This window comes from Trematomus bernacchii, unplaced genomic scaffold (genome assembly GCF_902827165.1).
Source record: "Trematomus bernacchii unplaced genomic scaffold, fTreBer1.1, whole genome shotgun sequence".
NCBI classification, from domain to species: Eukaryota; Metazoa; Chordata; class Actinopteri; order Perciformes; family Nototheniidae; genus Trematomus; species Trematomus bernacchii.
The window spans coordinates 379,544-401,855 of NW_022987797.1; the positions used below are offsets into that span (position 1 = coordinate 379,544).

At 38.6% G+C, this 22,312-nt stretch overlaps 1 protein-coding gene across 1 annotated transcript; it reads right to left on the bottom strand.

Annotated features, from left to right (window-relative positions):
• Nucleotides 1-13,309: 13,309 nt before the first annotated feature.
• abraa (actin binding Rho activating protein a) lies at nt 13,310-19,699 on the bottom strand. Its single transcript, XM_034149912.1, has 2 exons — nt 18,740-19,699; nt 13,310-14,363 (listed from the first exon to the last, which is right to left on the bottom strand). The coding sequence occupies exons 1-2, from the start codon at nt 19,340-19,342 to the stop codon at nt 13,926-13,928; spliced, it is 1,041 nt and encodes a 346-aa protein (XP_034005803.1). The 5' UTR covers nt 19,343-19,699; the 3' UTR covers nt 13,310-13,925.
• Between the last annotated feature and the right edge of the window lie 2,613 nt (nt 19,700-22,312).

A 22,312-nucleotide genomic window follows, 5' to 3' on the forward strand; every position in this document is an offset into this window, starting at 1 on the left:
ACTCCATCGTGTTTCATCTGTCTTTATTCATGTATTTGTTTCATTGATGGTGGACATGTAAGAGACAACAGAGACTACATCTCCTATGTTTCAAGTAACACTGTCTTCCCCAAAAAACCAACTGATTTACAGCCTTCTCTTCTCAATGTCAGATTGTCCCCAAACTCTCTAGCATTGTTGTTATCATTTGTGTTATGTGTAGTTGAAAGCAAGTATCAGCTGTCTGTTTTCACAAATGAAGAGGTAAACTGACCGAAGGCTAGATTTCCGAAAAAAGGTTCCTGAACCTCAATAACCTGCTAACCTCTTGTGCAAACAGATGAGAGGAAACAAGGACACAGGGGAGGAGAAGGGAGAACACAATAATAAGACAGAGAGAGGCAGAGAAGACGAAGGATTCATTCAGTCTAACAGTCAGTGAGTAAGGATAAAGCTTTACCCTTCCTGTGTGGATGGGATTCTCTCCACTAGCTTTTTACCTCCCTCTACGCTCCTGTTTCTCTCGTGCTCCTCTCAATCCTTCTCCCAACATCACTCACTGTTTCTCCCTCCCTGTCTCCCTCTCAGGCAGACGTCCAGACTCCCTGCCGACAAAACCCATCAGCTTGTATTAAGCTTTCTCTCTCTCTCTCTCTCTCTCTCTCTCTCTCTCTCTCTCTCTCTCTCTCTCTCTCTCTCTCTCTCTCTCTCACAAAAAGCAATTGCGTGACAGCAAGGCAGGTCACACTAGGCAGACTAACACACACACACACAGGGAGGCAAAGGCATGCCTTGCATGCACATGCGCAGACTGACATACAGAGAATACACAGCATCACACACACACACACACACACACACACACACACACAAACACACACACACACACACACACACACACACACACACACACACACACACACACACACCACACCACACACACCACACAGCCACACACACACACACACACCACACACACACACACACACCGCACACACACACACACACGCACACACACAAACACACACATAAAAGTGATATAGTGTAACTTGCATGCACAAAGAAAGGAAAGACATTTGCACACAAAAATGGGATGAACCAGTAGGAATGCCTTAAATGGTGTGAAGGCAAATTGAGACATAAATCATTTTTCATTTGAATAATACACAGACACCACGTTCAGTAGGGAAGAGTTTACTCTGACACTGTCACTGTAGCGCCTCCTGCTGTGCTACTGTTTTGTAGAGTGATATTGTGAGGTTTTGTTTTTTTAAAGAAAGGAAGAATTAAATCAATGTACGAATGGCTGGATTTTTTGTCAAAAGGTTTAATTTCACATCTCCAGATATGTATTTTGCCACCATCCCCGAGTGTATTCACTTCCTCCACTCAATACTCCTTTGGGCAAATAACACTAATTACTCCAATAGCTCTTCTTATCCATTTTCTCCTCCTCTCCCTCCTTTTACCATCATTGGTCGTCAAAAAGAAATACAATAACATGTACATATAAATTGCTACAGTGTAATAATGCTATGGACCTCCATCACTTCTCGATTATTAGCAAGAATTGTGTCAATCTGCGACCTGCATGTTCGCGTCAGTCAGCACTTCATTTTTGTGAGATATGTTAGCTTATCCCGGAGGCCAGGATTTTCTTTTGTGGCAATAACTGATTTTCCAGCATCTCTAGGAATCTTAAGAATAAAAAGCCTTACGAACTGATTCGCTCTTCTCTGGTAAAAGGTGAATGCAGGAAACATGATTCCAACAGGTCTCTTCCAAAAAAACATTGGACATTTTGTTGGTATCAAGACAGCAATGCACAATATCCAAGCGTCAGGACGGCCTTGAAGTGAGAGCAAGCTGTCTGGTCTTTCCAAAAGCCTCCACTATCCCTTACCTCTCTTTTACTCGACTCCTTTTCTTCCATTGCCTCATTCAAAGGACACCCTGGTAGCAGAAGAGGGAGTAATGGTGGAGGTGAGGAAGATGAATAAACGCAGGGCCTGGATCAGTCCACCAGGCTCAGGACTGTCTCACTGCAGTATCAGCAGGGATTAATGGCTCTGGCATGAACTTCTGGAGACTTCCCCAAGGATTTTTAGCAAGTCTGCAACCCCGTAGACTTTTTAGACTGAATATATGGAGCTAATTTCCTGCCATAACTCCACAAACAAACTAAACAGGTTTTACTAATGCCTCATGATTCACTAACAAACACAATGTGGTTTGCAAATACAAAACACCATCTACAAACTAATGCATTTAGTTTTGCAAAGAAAAAACGTATCTATCAAATAAACACATACCATTTTTCTAATAAATCATGTTTCAGAGACAAATTCAGCTTAGGTTTTACAAGTACACACATTTTTTTTACAACTACAACACTTCTTTTTACAAGTACAAATCTTGTTTTTACAACTACAACACTTTTTTTTACAAGTACAAAACTTTTTCTTCTCACGGCGGAATATTACTGCCAAAAGTCACGTGACTCACTCACGTGACTTTTGGCAGTAATATTCCGCCGTGGTTGTGCTCATACACACTCACACATGCTCACTCACACATGCTCCACGGCAGCAGGGGGCGCTACTGAGTCCATTGGGAAGGCGGGAGGTTGAGCAGAGCATGGAACAGCCCTTGCCAGCCTGATGACAGCGGTGTTTCTAGCGATTCAGCATCTGAATTTAGCGATCACAAAGAAAACAGCCAAGACACATATTGAGCCCAGAAAATGAATGTTCTTAGGGCTGTAAATATAATAAGCCTTTGTCTAAAATGGACAACATTGTAACTAAGGAGATTTAAACTATACAGCGATTCTGCACTCGGTCAATCAGCTGCTCTTCATTTTCTTTCCTGCTATATTCAATGAGTGATACAAATATTTTTTACCATACGTTCTGAATAAAACTGATACTGTTGGACTCGGTACTAGTTGACTGCTACCAGAAATAAAAGGAAGTACTTTACTGTGTACTTTGTGAGTAATCCTCTGTCAGAGTCCCCTCCATAGTACATAATGCATGTTTTCTGCTATCTTTGATGAATGATAAAAATAAAATGTTACCATTAGTTCTTAATGAAATTGATACGGTTTGACTTTGTATTAGTAAGCCTACTACTAACAATACATTGAAGTACTTTTACTGTGTATTTTTTGAGAAATACTCTGTCAAAGTCCCCTCCTGAGAACAAAATCAAGCCACTTCTGCTAAGTTTGATGAGGGAAAAAAATATGTTTTGCCATTAGTTCTTCGTGAGATTGACACTGTTGGACTCAGTACTAGTACCACAAGTACTATGAAGTACTTTTACTGTGTACTTTTTGAGTAATCCTCTGTCAATGTCCCCTCCTGAGTACAATAATGCATGTTTCTCTGCTATTTTGAATAAGCGTTAAAACACCTTTCTTATGAGACTGATATTGTTGGACAGAGTATTTTAAGAGGATATGACATGATATCAGCAATACTTCCAGTCAGTACTCCAGCAGCAGCATTTTTACCCCTTGGAAAGTCTTTAGAGTCTGGCCTGGATAGCTGGTCACAAATATCCTTCAGCAAAGTGACACACCCTTGTGACTCTTGTTGGCCTCTTATGGGGCTGCTGTCTTTTAAATATGATTATTTCTCTGCTCCTAGTTCATTCCTCTCAAATTCTTCCATCAGTCCCAGTCATTGCATGTCTGTCAATAGAGCTTGGAAAAATTTGTCCAATTCAACAAAATGTTTTTGTGAAGGTCAGAGCTAAATTATAGATTGTTTGATTGTGTAATTACAAGGTGAGAGAAAATAAATCCACATCCTCCTATTAAACTTATTTTATTTACTTTTCCATGTTGTACATATACTTACTTGTATTACATGTTGAACCACATGCTGGATATCTTCCCCAGCCTCAAGGAAATACAATAAAATTAATGGATTCATAATTTAAAATGTTTATAAAAATGTATAAATTAATAATGTTGTGTGCAAACATTTCAAATTGAAATATAAAATGAAAAATAAGTTTACTTTTGAAATGATTTCTCACAAAAACCTTTCTAAATTATAGTAAATTATTAAAAAAGGTTTCGTCAATATACGTTTTTCTGCCTAAAATAGTTAAAATTGAACGTAAACTATATCAAACACCACATCCATGGCAATTATCCAATTTTTGTTAAGTTAATAACAATATTGATATTATATATATATATATATATATTTATATATAATATATATAGCATATAATTGATGCAGTCTTTCTGAACATTTTTTAAATACTGCAAATGAAGAATATTTGTAATGTTTTACACAGATAGTTCCTTAACTTGAATTTGAAAACACGTGGCAACTTTATTAATACAGCAGTTGAAAAGATTTGTGGAAGGATAAATTCTTCATGGGCTTCAATGGCTCTCTAGATAAAGGGTGTTTTATGGTTGCTTGTATTATCCTCAGATAGTGGTTTGTTTAAATAACTAGTGACATTTGAATAAATATTGAAAAAAATGGCTCCAAAAAAGGCATATATATATATATATATATATATATATATATATATATATATAACCTGGCCGGCTTAACCCGTCTGTATTTCTTCAAGCACCACAAGATTCATAGTTTATAAAGTACAATTCTGGGCCATTGATTGTGTTATTTCTCCAAACACATACAGTAAACATGCCTGTTATGAAGCCTTAAAATGGTGCAGGAAAAGGACTTTACATTTGGTTATACTTAAAGACAGGACTATTCAGTTAAGAGAAGAGAAAAAAGGAAAGAAAATTGTTATAATGGGTGATGTAACATTAATGACAGACATAATATGAGGTCCTTGGCACTCAGACTTTAGAGGGGTCATTTTGTGATCATGGGGCATCACCCTTACAGCATCAGGACAATATCATATGGAGTCAGACACTGGAAGTGTGCTGGAGGCGTTAACTGGGACTGATGGAAGGATGAGGCTGATGAGACTGAAGAATCTGCGAGGAACGAACTAGCGGCAGAGGAATAATTATATATTAAAAGACAGCAGCATCATAAGAGGGCAACCATGTGACAGAGTGTGTTACTTTGCTGAAGGATATTTGTGACCAGCTATCCATTCCAGGCCAGACTCTAAAGACTTTCCAAGGTGTGAAAATGCTGCTGCCGGAGTACTGACTGGAAGAATTGCTGATATCATGTCTACCATCCTCTTAAAATACTCTGTCCAACAATATCAGTCTCAGGAAGAAATGTTTTTTAACGCTTATTAAAAGAAAAACATGCATTCTTGTACTCAGGAGGGGACATTGACAGAGGATTACTGGAAAAGTACACAATAAGTACTTCATAGTACTTGTGGGGGTAGTTTCAGTAGTACTGAGTCCAACAGGATCAATCTCACGAAGAACTAATGGCAACAAAAAAGAATTCCCTCATCAAACTTAGCAGAAGTGGCTTGATTTTGTTCTCAGCAGGTGACTTTGACAGAGTATTTCTCAAAAAATACACAGTAAAAGTACTTCAATGTATTGTTAGTAGTAGGCTTACTAATACAAAGTCAAACCGTATCAATTTCATTAAGAACTAATGGTAACATTTTATTTTTATCATTCATCAAAGATAGCAAAAAACATGCATTATGTACTATGGAGGGGACTCTGACAGAGGATTACTCACAAAGTACACAGTAAAGTACTTCCTTTTATTTCTGGTAGCAGTCAACTAGTACCGAGTCCAACAGTATCAGTTTTATTCAGAACGTATGGTAAAAAATATTGTATCACTCATTGAATATAGCAGGAAAGAAAATGAAGAGCAGCTGATTGACCGAGTGCAGAATCGCTGTATAGTTGAAATCTCCTTAGTTACAATGTTGTCCATTTTAGACAAAGGCTTATTATATTTACAGCCCTAAGAACATTCATTTTCTGGGCTCAATATGTGTCTTGGCTGTTTTCATTGTGATCGCTAAATTCACCTTGTTTATAATATTATCACTATAACACTGACCCAGATCGCTGGATCGCTAGAAACACCGCTGTCATCAGGCTGGCAAGGGCTGTTCCATGCTCAGCTCAACCTCCCACCTTCCCAATGGACTCAGTAGCGCCCCCTGCAACCCTGTCTCCTACAAATTACGTTCCCACAGAACTAAACTGCATTCTCAATTACGTTTAGCTAGAAACATATTTTCTCCCACGTTACGTTTGTTATGAACGTATCTCAAATACGTTTATTTTCTACATATCTTCTAGAAACATATTTTCTCCCACATTACGTTTGTTATGAACGTATCTTAAATACGTTTATTTTCTACATATCTTTGCCATTTATTGTCTTGCTTATAATAATGATAATAGTCATTTATAAATATCATTTTAGAGCACACATTTGAAATCGACCATCGGGCTCGATATCCTATGGTTAAATTAAAATCAGTAGGCGAGGCTGTAATTTCGCCAGCTGCGAGGCAGAAAATAATAGTTTTAACATGCCAAAAAGCTGCTGTGTCGTTTATTGCACCTCAAACACCTCAAACTTCCTCTAAGGACAGCAGAAGAGCTCTGTGGCTTCAGGCTTGATCGCCGTTCAAATGACAGCGTTGGTTTCCCCAAAGTGGGCGGAGCTGTAAAGTGACGTAGATTTTACTCTCATCTATTATTCAAAACCATTCTATTTATTCTAACGTAAATTACATGCCAGTGTTTTATCTTTTTATTTTGCGATTTGTTTCTAACTGGGAATGTACGTCACTTCACTTTGTCTTCTTCGTCCCTTTTACGTTCCAGACAATGCATGGCTCAGCGTAACAGACTGAACAGCGACCCCAGGTGTGTCTACATTGGAATTACATCTTCATTACTGAAGGAAAAATACTTTACCTAGTGTTTGTTAACTGGGTTTTTAATGCAGTTGGCTTTTCTTAATGGTTACAATATTGCTATGAGTTATATCTGAAGCAAATTATGTTTCTGAAGATGTGTAGTCAATTCCACCCTTCAATGTAGCATAAATGTGAACTCTCATTACAGGAACAATACCGGAAACAGACGTAGGAAAGATCCTCAGCTCGCTGATTGGATGTTTTAGCCGCAATGCACGTTGGGATATGGTGTTTATGCGATGTGAAATCCGAAAACATAAAAAAAAATTATAATAATACTTTATTCCGAGTGTTCTTGCTTTTCTCTTTGGAAGTCATCACATAACGGCATTGTAATACACGGTTCGGCTGCATTAAATATTACACATCTGCCGTAGTTCTTTATTTATAGAGCCCTGATGAGAAGACTTCTGGACAAACAGGAAGAACTGCCGCCGAAACTGAATACGTGACGTGGATCATAAATATATCAGCAATTAAACAACATCTTAGATTTCTTTTCACACAATACGTCTCCTTGCAGTATCAATACTAATTCGGCTGACTTTTATATTTGATCCAATTGGTAGATAGGTTATATTTACACCATAACGGTGCACAGCTGATAGAAAAGGACTTGTAGTTTTTAAAGATATTACTGATTTTCTTTGAATCTAAGAATGTAAATACTGAGTTGAGAGAATAGTCAGGGGTTTTGGGTGATGGGAGACACATCTATGGAATCACAATTTCAATAGCTTACCATTACATGACGGATATACCTTTCTGTCTGTGATGTTTTACAAATCAGATATTAATGTGTAGAAGTAAAACATGAGAAATAATATAGCAATATCCTGTAAAATTATGTAAAAACATGAATAAAACTACACATCTTCAGATGTTATACATACATAAGTGTCCTACACTAATAATACAAAGTTATTATTAGTATACTGTGTGTACCTTGTGTGCACCGCCTAGTGGTTAAAGCACGTTATTTAATTATTTTTGTGGAATAATGTTATTTTTGTTGAATAATGTTATTTGATGAATAAAATATTAAGAGTACATACTTTCATAGGGGGAAAGTAGAAGGCCAATGATAGAAATATAGAATATACAAAATCAAGAAGATACTGTAAGTGATCTCTACGATAAAACAGTTTAGTGCCGGATGTACAAAGATATTAATATGAGGATGTGCAAAACAGACAAACTAATTAACCTTTATTTAAACATTAAAGAATACTTTAGGTTAAGGTCTTCTTTCAAATAAGAAAACAGCTTTGGGGGTATCTATCTACAGATAAATATTAAGCCTGACAAAGTACTTAACGTCTAATATATTGCTTTCCTGCAATGTTAACTGTGTTGAAGCACTTATTTTAACTGATATTATACACATTAATTATACTATTATGTATGTAGATAGTATAAGAAATGTGCAGAATTTGAGTTTAACGGTGGAGGTATACACACATATTGATAGATGTCTTGTAATGCACTGTTGAGGAACCTGTGACCCAGGTTTTTCATTAATTGCATAACTTCAACATAGTTGTGTATATGATATGTCAATAAACCTTAGAAAATCTTGAAAGGGATGTGCAAAATAGCTATTATATACAGTTTTTAATTAACTATTAGTAGAGAATAACAAGTAATGAATATACTTTATAGGGATCTGCAGATAAATGTTTAGTCTTCTCAAGCACCAACTAATATCTCGCCTGATTGTTTGCATTTGACAATCACCTTTCCCTGAATTTTACTCAGGTGTAACTAAAGTCTGCTTTAAGGGTTGTTTATATTTCACATCATTAACCAGAATCTGCAAAGTAACTAAAATAAATGTAGTGGAGTAAAAATACCAGGTTAACCTCTGAATTGTAGTGGAGTACAATTACAAAGTAACAATGAGCTGGCATGTGGGTATATATTAATGCTTCCCATTATGGACACAAGCGATTTTCACCCATTTATTAATTACATGTTTTACATTTGATAACACCAATGTGTTTCCTATCCCCTAAACCTCCAGGGCTGTACACAGTTTAATACTGTCAACTTCTAATTTTGGGAAAAACGAAAACGTCTTTTAAAACTACAATTCCCAGTAGAGACGTGCCATAGAACATGTTGCGAAACACAATAGCCAGCATGTGTAGTTCTGGGGGGGCGTTCGAGTCCAGTTTTGGAAAGTCTGCCGTGGTTTCGTTCCATTTCAAAGAGCTGTTTGGCGCTCGGCGTAACCTTGGCGCACTGCCACTACAACATCCAATCCCAGAGCTTGAAGATTAATCACGGGGTTTGTCAATGGGACTGTAGTCCCAAACGATAGCTGGGGATTATGGGTAGTGTAGTGTCTTCGGCCATCCTAAACTCAGATTCTTTTTTCGGATATCATATCGCATTAACACCATATCCCGACGTGCAATGCGGCTAAAACATCCAATCAGCGAGCTGAGGATCTTTCCTACGTCACTTTACAGCCCCGCCCACTTTTGGGGAAACCAGCTGTCATTTGAACGGCGATCAAGCCTGAAGCCACAGAGCTCTTCTGTCCTTTCTTCTTAGAGGAAGTACAGAAACACGTAACTCTGAATTTGTTTTAATGTTTGAGGTGCAATAAACGACACAGCAGCTTTTTGGCATGTTACAACTATTTCTGCCTCGCAGCTGGCGAAATTACAGCCTCGCCTACTGATTTGAATTTAACCATAGGATATCGAGCCCGATCGTCGATTTCAAATGTGTGCTCTAAAATGATATTTATAAATGACTATTATCATTATTATAAGCAAGACAATAAATGGCAAAGATATGTAGAAAATAAACGTATTTAAGATACGTTCATAACAAACGTAACGTGGGAGAAAATATGTTTCTAGAAGATATGTAGAAAATAAACGTATTTGAGATACGTTCATAACAAACGTAACGTGGGAGAAAATATGTTTCTAGAAGATATGTAGAAAATAAACGTATTTGAAATACGTTCATAACAAACGTAATGTGGGAGAAAATACGTTTCTAGCTAAACGTAATTGAGAATGCAGTTTAGTTCTGTGGGAACGTAATTTGTAGGAGACAGGGTTGCCCCCTGCTGCCGTGGAGCATGTGTGAGTGAGCATGTGTGAGTGTGTATGAGCACAACCACGGCGGAATATTCCGCCGTGAGAAGAAAAGGTTTTGTACTTGTAAAAAAAAGTGTTGTAGTTGTAAAAACAAGATTTGTACTTGTAAAAAGAAGTGTTGTAGTTGTAAAAAAAATGTGTGTACTTGTAAACCTATGCTGAATTTGTCTCTGAAACATGATTTATTAGAAAAAATGGTATGTGTTTATTTGATAGATACGTTTTTTCTTTGCAAAACTAAATGCATTAGTTTGTAGATGGTGTTTTTGTATTTGCAAACCACATTGTGTTTGTTAGTGAATCATGAGGCATTAGTAAAACCTGTTTAGTTTGTTTGTGGAGTTATGGCAGGAAATTAGCTCCATATGAATAGCCCATAATTCATAGCAACAGTGTCATCTGTAAATGAGAACACTGGGGAAGTATCCAAGACATGTGAGCACATCAGGATTACCCTGTATACATATAAAGTTAAAAACACAGCCATAAATAACCTTTTCCTATAGGTTCTTTGTGAGGAGGGGATTTTTGGAGGTTGGCTGTTTTATTAATCCTCAGAAAGAGTCTTTTTACAACCAAGCTGTGGGACGAAGAGCTGATATTCGATACCCCTTTTTTTTGCTTGGGCCACATCGGAAACGAAGCGGGTGAACTGTGGGGTTCACTCCCTTTGTGTGTCCTAATTTTCATATTTAGATACTCTAGTGATATACATATTTTGTTTGACTGTTTTAAACCCATTGATTGAAGTGTAATACAATTAATTAAATGTTGTTCATCTCTTGTTTATTTTTGGTTCAGTTACATTAAGTGTTTATGTATTTTCGAAATTGATACATTGTGTTTTGTTTTCATTGAATTTAATTATGTTAGTTGATGATTTAACTTTTGCTGATTCTGTTTTCTTTGACATGGTGGGTTTATTTGAACATTAGTTGAATCCTTTTCAACCCGGCTAATGGAATTTCAGTTGCTGAGAGCTGAATATGGTGGGGGTGCTGGTGTCCTGGGGGGTGGTCTCCCCCTTTTAGTGTACTGTGCTCCCCCAGGTCTTGATTTTCTTCTTAAGTGTGTCTGTGTGCATGTTGCTCAAGTGTGACTGGGTCTTATTTTTGATTTGGAATCCCTCCCTCCATCGACCCATTCCACAGTGCTAAGCCTCAGCTCCTGATTAGGCCCCCCTTTTGTTATCACTGCCCTGTGTGAAAGTGTTGTTGTTGACATTTTGTAATAAAATGTAATATTTGTATGAATTGGAACCACGTCTCCTGCCTCTCAGTATGATCACTGTGTCTGGCTAGTGGATTATTTGATGAGGAAATATTCTCACCTGAAATGTACTTAAAATACATCATCAACCCTTTTATTGCGTCCGCTGCCAAATATATCCTTCAACATTTCTGTTATGTTTTAAATCCCTGTGGACTAGTTTGTGTAACTGTAGTTTTGTGATTTTTTTTTACACTTGAAGTAAACAGTCAGCAGCTTGCAGTTTTACCCTCTGTCATTTTGGCTTAATGTTTCTTGTTAAGTTTCCATTTTGGAAAAGTAGAGAACCTAATCCTTCAAAAAGAGCTGTTGATGTCCTCACATTACTAATGATGAAATAACAGTAATAACGTTTGTGTCCTGCTGATATTTGCTAAGTAGCTTAGTATTGCACAGTATCCCGATTATTAAATGAAAACTGGAAATCAGCTTTCCAATTTTTGTATCATTATTGACCTCAATGTGGCCTAAACTAACACTCTGACAACTTCACAGTCTGAATATTTATTGGGTGTCCGAATGTAAGGTATATATGTACATTTACATTCATCTTAATCCGTGCGTGATACACCCAACTGCACAGTCTTTGTACTTCTGTAAGAAGACTCACAGGCTTTCACTTTGAAAGAAGAAAGGTTTAACATTTTAAAACACGTCTGCTTTTCATTTATCTCAATTCAACAGTAAACGTCCTAAATGTTAAAATTAGGTTAACACATTTCATTGTACAATATGTTTACTGTACGTACACACTAAACATTCAGTCAAAAGACAAGTCTTTTTCAAACATATAAATTCAAAGTTAAGATTTCTGAAACGGATCATGAGTTTTCTGTACTCATGTCAGCCTATCACACTATAATGAGAGAATTTGTTTGTTAGTTTACAGTTCACGGATATTAAGTGTGGTCCAGAAAACTCAAGGTTCCTCCACATTCATTCACAAAATCTTTCAGTAAAAGGGGAAATATTTTAGGTAAACGTTGTACATTTAAATACCATACAAAATGCACATTTAATAATAATAATAATGACATGATAAAAAAAATCGAATGCTAAATGGGGCGAAGCCTGCGAGCTAGTTCAGGCACTCAACTCGAGCATCAATGATACATTAACATGTGACGCACCTCGTCCCTCTTACAACCAACCAAACACATTCTCCTAAACATGCCGCTCTATTTAAGCTCCCAGGTCTTCCTTCCTCTGCCTCGATAATGCTGCTGCTGCCACTGCTGTGTTCACTTGCTATTGCTGCGTTCATGTTCCTGTTCCGGCTGCTGTGTTTCATGTTGCTGCTGCTTGCCTGACCCCCCACCACCCCAGCTTCCACCCCAGCTTCCACCTGTAGGCTCGGGGGATAGTTATCTAATCATCACTCAATGTTCTTTGTAAGTCTGTGGAGTGATGAGGCCCGAGCCTAGACGCCAAACTCAAACTATATGCTGCTTCTAATAAACATATTAAGAAGCACGTGAGTTGTCTGACTGAACTGAGTTTTTGTTTATCACACCAACACATTTTCTTGCTGTACTATAAAAAGGATTGTAGCGCAATTTTGCAGTTTTGTCATCGACTTCAGGCCCCGGAGAGCAAGATCGGTCGAAATAAACGTTTGTTCACATTTCTTTGAAACTCTCAATGTTCTGTCATTAGGGCTGCATGATACACCTAACAGTCTACAAATATTCTACATCAATGCTAACGTTATTCTACGCTTTATGTTGTCTTGTTTTAACCGAATAAAGAGGAGAATAACACAAAGACTTTGGGTGAGTAATTTAAATCAATCAAAGTTTCTGAGTAGCTTTCTTAGTATTTCTGGCATTGTGGTGGATGGTTGGGTCTCAGAGTATGTAGCAACAGCATAGTTAGTGAGGCGAGCATGGTTAGCATGCTAAAGATAGCTTCCCTTCACCGGACGACCTGTCAGGTAGATGAGAAGATCTAATGAGTCTGGTGTGTGTGTGTGTGTGTGTGTGTGTGTGTGTGTGTGTGTGTGTGTGTGTGTGTGTGTGTGTGTGTGTGTGTGTGTGTGTGTGTGTGTGTGTGTGGCCTCCATGTTTACACTTATATACCTTTTATCAAAGGCATATGTTAAAATAGAAATGTGCAAGAGTTTGTCTCTTTGAATTTATTTTGCTGATCACTGAAATTATAATTTTAACCCAATGTGTTTGTGTGTATTTTAATTCAAAAAATGTTATTCTTATAGTTTAAAATTAAATATTTACAATTTAGAATGCTAGCATATTAAATGTAACCAACACATTACAGTTGAACAAATGTAACATTTTATCATGTTTGCTTTTGTGTGCTAACATTATTGCAATCAGTTGGTATAACTTTCCTAAAAACAAAAACTCAATAATATTTGTAACACTTTACTCTCTCATTATGATATTACTACCTTTCTTAGCTCTCCTCGGAGTGGAGTAGATCCTGAGATTAGTGGCAATTTTTACTTAATCTGGAGTCTTACCCTGAATCAAATTGAAGTGAGTGATACTAATTGGTTGACACACTTAGTTATCATACTTTAATATTTGTTGGTCTCTTCCAAATATTCCTCAATGTTTTTTGTGCACATGATGTAGCACTGCCGCTAGCATGGGTAGCGTTATTTCTGACATTTGTAGGTGTGTTAGCATGTGTGTAACAGTTTGTAAAACACTGGGTCTGTCCTCAGTCTCTCACAGTAATAATCACATCATCGTCCTGTCCTTTCCACAGCATCTCCCCCTCAAAGTCCAGCATCTTGTGTTTGCGGCAGCGCAGAGCGATGCCCACCACCTTATCTGAGATCTTCACGTAGCGGTCAAAGAGGCGGCCGAAGGTTATCATGGTTCTCCCCTCCTTGTCTTTAATGCCCATGTCTTTGATAATCCACACCATCTCCTCCATCTCCTTGTGGACGTGTTTCTGGGCCCGGTCGCCCCTCTCTGCCGTCTTGGATCCGTCTTTGGGTCGCCCGTATCCGTCCTCGCCCTTGCGGACCCGCTGAGCCATGGCGTACTCGGGGTCGAACTCCTCACTGAAGGGGTTGAGCTTCTGGCCCACGATGTGCTGCTGAGACCACTGCTGCCAGCGGTTCTTGATATCACCTGTAGTGGTGATTTTAATCTGGAGATCAAAGAGGGCAGGCAAGTTAACTTCGGACTCCAACAAAGGGAAATGTATATATAAAAAATGTTATACATTTTAAAGATTCCTAATCGAAGTTAGTCCTAATCAATAACAATAAAAACACATGTGCTACAGCTGATGTACAACAATGGATGGATCAGGCTCAACATCTCAATAAAGCAATTCATAAGAATACCAGTTATAAAACGCCTGAATCGATCCTGATACAAAATATTGGATGGGGATGTCTCTAAACGTCACCTCCCCAGCTCTCTATGGTCCAAGATTTTTTTTTTATTTCCAAATGTTATTCAGGGGAGTGGAGCATGTGTGTTTATTAACAACATTTGTAGTGGTAATAGTTGTGTTTGGTCTACCAAAAGACCATGATTTAAGGAGAAACACTTGGCTAATGCTGCTGGAATTTTAAGTTTTTGGGACATTTTACAACATTTTCTGCTGACTTTTATTCGAACAAAGTCTAATTTTGTGTGGACTTATCCCCTGGACTTGCATATTTACAAGTCAAGACCAGAGGCCTGTACTACGAAGCTGGTTCAACTTAACCTGGATATGTTGGAGTTAGCCGGTTGGCGTAATCCAAAACATACGCGCTGGCGCTAAACTGTACTACGACGCTGGATATCAAGTGGATCGCTCAAGCCGCCGTGTCCTATCTAGTTAGGTGCGCGTTCACATGAAAGGGGTGGTATTTGGAGCATTCGACCAATCTCAAACACGGAGAAGCGTACTGACAGCGCAGCGTCATACTTCCTGAATGAAAAGTGAACTTTAATATTAGTCAAATATGAAGAAGTTAAACTTTAAACATCCATGACTTAAACACTTTACCCAGGATAAAAGCCACATAGCTGCACCTGCAAGGTGAATACAGCTGGTAAAAGAAAAAGTGTTTGAATGCGTACATTAACAGGTTTATGAAATCACTGGCCCGTCCAAGACACGAGTGGATCTGACTTTAATTAGGAGAATTTGACTTGAGTGTTTCATCAATTTAATGTGTTGCTTAAAATAATACTTCTGCATACAGTATGTGACACTGTGAGTGTTGCACGGCCAGATACGGCTCAAGAAGCTGACTCAAATAAGGAAATATATGATACATTATGATGTGATATGATATGAATGATAATGGGACACATCTACGTCTGCACTCACAGTGCCGCGGACTGTACTTAATGTTACTCTGATCCGGTTACTTATGTCGTGGCAGATATTTAAGTAAGCTTTCTTAACGCTAATGTTATAATAGTCAGATTGCTCTGAAGATGGGAGGGGATATTCTATTAATTTTCACGTTCACACAGTCAGTTGATTTTGGCCGGTCGTCTTTCCTGCAACGGCAGTTTAAACTGTATTTCCTTTCTCCTCCTGTCATATGAATTGATCGCTTTAAACTCCGCACACGGAGCTCTGATTGGTCAGCAGGCAGTGCTTTCACTGAGTTGATCTCTTAGCCTGCCACCTAACCTGCTCCGGAGCAGGTTTGCCGCTCAGCATAAGTTACCATGGAAATCTAGCCTGCTAAAAAGAGAACCAGCGTCGTAGGACCGGAAAGCCCGAGATTTCCCTGAATTTAGCCGGCTAAGCGAAAATCCAGCTTCGTAGTACAGGCCTCTGGTCTAAGACCAAGCAATGTTCAGCCTCTATTGAAGTCGGTTAGCACTGATATTAGCACTAGATTACATTTTTCAATAGTTTCTGTTCGGCAAATGTAACATTCTATGGAAAATATGTTTCTAGGACCATTGAAATTCCAGGAAGAAGAGTACTACACATGATTTATATTCTTTTTAGGTCAACTCTTCTTTTGGAAGGAAAATAACCCTGATGACTTAAAAATGTAATCAGCCTTGATACCCCAACACTTAAATATAAAAAATCTGCATTTCTGAGAATGTGGAGTTTGACCAAAAGGCTTTTACAAGGCAGCAGGTCTAATGCAAGATTCTAATGAGTTTCACTTTGGGAAATATAGGATCCAGTGTTGACCCATACTGGCAACTTCCAGTCAGGACATCTCAGCCTCCTGTGCATGCTATTCCCATATGTTTGGCTATTTTGTGTTTAAGCTTTTGTTAACATTTGGTCAACTTTTCCTTTTTTCGCTTCCTGTCCTTTAGACCTGCTTAACATTTTTGCATCAGACCCCATCTGTGTCTATATGTAAATGTTAACGATGCCCCTTAGTCTTAAAATAACCTCTTCTCTAGAAGGTGTAATTGATCCGCTGCTTGGCCTTTGCTAGACATCCAGAAATATGCACTAATGGAAATACTGTGTGTATGCTCATATAAACCGACATGCACAAACATTTCATTTAACAACCGCGAGGATCAAGTCAAGGTTCTCAAACCTATTCTCTTGGAGATTGAAAGGCTTATAAGCTGATTTATAATACTTTTGTGGTTCATATCCTGGTTTATCATGGTATACTATCTGCAACATTTTGGCTATAGAGATGTTTTCTTTGTAAAACAAAATAGATGTTATTAACACATATAAACTTTAAACTCTTCATCTCTTCTTTTTCCTCCGTTCCTTCTTTTTTAGTTGTTGTTGTCATACTTTCTTTCGCTATACTTTCTTCATCACAATTTTCTCCCCCTAATCTGTCATCTGTTGTCCTACCCTGACTTCCCTCCCCCCCCCCCCCCCTCCCTCCTCCTCCTCCTCCCTGGGTGTTTTCCTCAGATTGCCAGGCCTTCAGATCAGTGTCACCATATGTCTTTGGTATTCGCGCTATGAAAAGTAAAGATGTGTCACAGAGGGACCTTTTACAAAACCATGTGAACCCTTAGAGTGATAATACTCCTGATTCAATTCAATTTGTTTCTCCATATTTTTTATAAGCAATAATATGAACTAAAATAAAAATATTAGGTTCAACTTAATATTATTGCTTTCAACTAACCTAATGCAGTAATGTGAAATGTGTTGACATAATACATTTCATTAAAGTTAACGTTTCAGTTTTTCAGTGCAGATCTGCCTTAACATTCAACCAACATATCAGTTTTCCTGTAACAAGAAAATAAATAAAATCAAACTAGTTTAATTCAGTTGGAATTTACATTACATGACCATTGCCAATTAATCCAAATAAAGATCAATACAGTTATTGAAATCAAATCTTTTCTCTCTGTCTCATTTATAATTGTTCTCTTAATGTTTGTGTAACAGTGTGTGCCTCTCATTTCTCTCCGTGTCCCTTCACCTAATTTCCCCCTCCCCGGCTCTTCAGACCTGAAGGTCAGGTAGCACGTTGCAGAGCATGACTATAATTATTTTCATATATTCCATTGCGCAGTGTTCCAGCTTGTGTTTTTATGGGTTGGCCGCACTCTCTGGCGACCCCCTCAACAAGTCAAGGGGGCCTCGGGCCGCCTCCTTTGCCCTTTATAGGAAAGATGTTTAGCATCAGAGTTATGCAACTGTTTTTCAGTTTGGTGTCCATGAGGGAGTCGGATTTCTTGACATCAATGCGATCTCTGTTTAAACTTGTTTATTCACGCTGTGGGACTTGTGTGGGAACATTTACGCTCTAATTTTAGGGTATTGGTTCTCCACTTTGTATTTTATTCAGGGACAGGAACATTGTTGTTGTATGGAAAGCAGGCAGGAGAAACTCGTAAGGGTCTGGTTTAAGCTTTAAAAAAGTAATTAAAGGGCAATACAACTGTAATCTGCTCTTATAAGGTTTTATACAAGCCTGTCACCAACAACAATAACATGTGCAAATGACCAATTCTCTCACAACCTCTATCACAAAATAATAGGTTTATGTGTTGGCCAGAGATATTGAAGAGTGTGGTCTTTTCCACAATCAGTCTGTATTCATGTTATTTTCTGCACAAACCTCGAAAAGGGACCTCTAGCAGCTTTGACCCAGCCATATTTATATTTTTGATATTGATCACTTTTAAAAGTTGTTAATGTGTAAGCAAACAACTGCCTATCTTGCTAAGGGAATACCATACATTTATATTTATTTGGAGTTGGGTTTTTCTTTTGTTTGGGTTTAAGTGGCTAATTTCTCCTTTATGTTCGGCTAACTATACTGGGCAGGAACCTTTGTATATAACTTGCTGAAGACTTGGTTTAAATTGTAGAGACTGTTTACCTAAAACAATAGGATAAAAGGGGCTAAAAAGATCTGTAGAGATGGGTTTATATGATCTGTTCATTACTGTGAGGGACCCCTTCTCATTAGACGATCCATGGTTAATATAAAAAACAATGCTTGGTGTAGTTTTACATTTCAATGTTGAATTATTTTGGTAGCTTGATATTTGGTAACTTTGGTAATGTGTTTGCATCCAGTTTCCAATCTTTGTGATGAAGCACTCTACCTTGGGCCTGTTGGTCTGTTTCTTGCTCAGGATGTCACCCAGCTCAGTTTTTGATTCGCTGTTGTCGCTGAGCCCCGCCTCCTCTCCCAGCCCGCTGTCCTCCGTGTCCAAACTGCTGCTCCTCGACCCCAGCTTCTTGTCTCGGATGCTTCCGTCAGCCGCGGTCTGCAGCGCCCTCATCTGGCGCCTCCTTGTCGGCGACTCATTACCCAGGAAAGGCTTGCTTTCTTCAGGCCCTGCTTCCATCTTCCCTCGGATGGCGTTTACCACGGAGCTGCTGCTGCACTCGCTGCGTTTCGGCTGCACGGACTTGGCCACAGAACCGGTCCGGATACCGCTGCTGTCACTAGCATCGGCTGTGAACACTCGAGGAGGGTTGGTGAGCTTGACCTCCCGGCTGCACACTTTTTCGTCCACCCCTTCAACAGAGTCCGGCATCCAGCCGCTGGGGATGGCGTCCTGTGTGTCGGAGTGTTCGGTGGCCCAGCCCTGCCAACTCTTAGCCAAGTTGGCCACCATAGCGGCACATTTTATTTTCCGTACGGCCCGTTTGAAAGCCTGGGGCTCCTGTGGGGAAACTGTGCTGGTCCCACCGCTGCTCATTGTGACAGGATACCAGAAGAGCTTCCAGAAATTGGTATTTCTCTTGTCTTCTGTTTTTCCGATTGGTAAAGTCTTGCAGGTTGTATTGTGGCAATTCCTGGAGTTGTCTTCAAACTTTTTGAATCTCTTTTGGGTGAAAAGAGTTGACGTAAATCTTGCTTTTCTCTGAGCAAATACTCAGTTATTGGTTCCAAATGAAGACTTCAATATTGGAAACTCATCGCTTGAAACTTCCAGGTGATCACAGACAAAAACGTAGCCTTTAAAGCCGTTGTGGACGTCCACAGAAGCTCCAGGACCCTTTCCAGATTGTCAGTCGGTCAGTGGGTGAGCTGCTGGTGTGAAGAGTGCAAAGACTTTGACTTTAATCCCCGCTGAAGCCCAACACCGGCCTTTAAATAGGGTGAGGGTCGTAAAGGAAGTGATGCTGCACCGTGGCCACGTGAGACAGGAAAGTCCAGTGTCAACATTCTCACAAGTTCCCACACACACACACACACACGCACACACACACACACACACACACACACGCACACACACACACACACACACACACACACCCACACACACACACACACACACACACACACACACACACACACACACACACACATACGCGCACACACACACACACACACACACACACACACTGAGGAGTGGAATTTCTCCCAGGGAACAGGTGCCAGTGTTTTTAGCGACTGGGGTTTCTGTCACACAAAAAATAGGTTGAAACACAAACAGGCTTTTGCTCTGAGTCAGAGTGTGAGTGTGTGTGTGTGTTCATTGTGTATATATAGCGATGTTTTCATTCAAATATGCAATTTTCCTTTATGGAACGAAACAATATACTTTGATGACTTTGATGGCAGTGTCAGTGTGAATTTCTAGATTGCGGGTCACATGAAAAGCATCTGAGCGTGTGTGTGTGTGTGTGTGTGTGTGTGTGTGTGTGTGTGTGTGTGTGTGTGCGTGTGTGTGTGTGTGTGTGTGTGTGTGTGTGTGTGTGTGTGTGTCCTTGCATGTGAAGCGTTTAGTCTGTGTTTATCTGTGAGTATGTGAGTGAGACATTCTGGCTCATGGCTCTCGGTGATGGATGCAATTAAAGTGACTCAATATTGGCTTCAAAAGCAAAATTACTAATTGGTTCTCTTATCCCTTATCTGATATATGACGTAGTTAATTTTTTTCATTAATTATATTTGTGTTGCTTGTTGGCTGGTTTCACTGAATATTGTTTTGCTGGGGTCTTGGTATGTTATTTGCCATGTAATCAATCAGTTATTATTTTTTATTTATGTGTCATGCTGAGCATTTGGCCCATGCCACATTATTATTATTATTGAATATAACGGCAATCATTGCCAATACACATCATTCAAAAATGAATATATTTAACATTTAATTTAGCCTATTATTACATGCTGATGGTAACTTTAAAACAACATTTCAATGGGCTAAAGATCAAATAATGATGGTGGCCAAACGCGCTACAACGGCCTAAAACACTGACATTGGTAGAAACACGCTGCACAACAATCTCTGTCACTGAAAACGTACTTAAAATGTCTTATCGGCTTATTTAACAATGTGATCACATGATTCCTTATGATATGATTGCAGATCTAATAGCTAGCTATTGTAGCTAAACTAGTCATTTCAAATAAACTGACAAAATACTTAGTAATAAAATATGTAACAGACTGACTCTGCCAACAGGGACAGTTGGCCAACTTTAAAGCCCCCGAACGTCAATAAGTGCTCCGGTCCTAGCTTTGTGCATCACCTTTTAGTGTCCCCTGGTTACTGTTGTGTTTTGAGCTTCTTGCAGCGTTTTTTCATTTGTAGCGTTTTGTTAATGCAGCGCTTTTGTTCCGGGGGTTATGAAGATGTTTCTTCATTTGCAATTTGTATGGCACATTTGCGTTTTTATATTTGCATCGTTTTTGAAACTGCAGCGCGTTTCTCCTAATGTAAGTGTTTTGGGCCGTTGTGGCGCGTTTGCACGTGTCGGCCCCCGTAGTAGGTTGGACAATAAACAGCAGGGGGAAAAAAATAAAAGCTATTGGCCTTAGGTTTATCTTTATAAAGTTGTATTATCTCATCTCCCATGGTTTTAAAAGTACTGACAAAATGAAATGTTTCTTATAATAATACTAAAATAAGTCTTTGAGCATCATCCATATTTACAATACACTTTCTGAGCCACATATTCTAAATCGTGAAAGAAAAATCCTGTTACTATTGATTGTTAAATTCCCTGAATATTCAGACTTTTCAACATGTTTTCAAAGAGTTTGTATTTTGTTTTCAAGTTATCTCAAACGGTGCATTTCTCCCAGTAGATAATCAGACGCATCTCTACTGTTATTTTAATAAACTGACTGCATCTCTATGTTAATGTGAAATTAGTTTGTTTGCGTTTGTAATGAACAAAGAAGCTATACTTTTCCATAAATGTAATGAACTAATGATTTATTTTTCAGCACATACCCCAGAGATTTGCTCTCATACGGCTTGTTACATAATATGTAAATGGAGATCTAAGTTTCTCCTTGGAAAAACTCATTAGCGACAGTCATTATAATGAGCACAGGGGAAAGTGTGTTAAAAACAGCAACATTAATATGGATTGAGTGACAGATTGACGGAGAGATTTATGGTGCGATGAATGATTAATAAACCACATGCAGTTATTAGTGTTCATATTGTATTAGGTTGTGTCTTTAAACTATGGTTCTACTGTAATCTCTTTAATTCTTTGTTATTTCTGCTGTTGTCATTATGCATATATACAGACAATACTAAGTAATGTTAATTAAAAAATAAAAAGACCACTGCAGCAGTATCAGTTTCTCTGGATCTCCTATTTATCGGTATGTGTTGGAGTAAAATGAATTTTTATTTTATTCTACAAACTACTGACAACATTTCTCTGTGTTGGAATTCAACAGACACTGGAATAGAATCGCT

Excerpts from the sequence above, each read along its gene's own strand:
- abraa (XM_034149912.1), bottom strand. The coding sequence starts at position 19,342 with ATGAGCAGCGGTGGGACCAGCACAGTTTCCCCACAGGAGCCCCAGGCT. Across the intron at positions 14,364-18,739 it reads AACAGACCAACAGGCCCAAG|ATTAAAATCACCACTACAGG; the intron begins GTAGAGTGCTTC and ends TTTGATCTCCAG.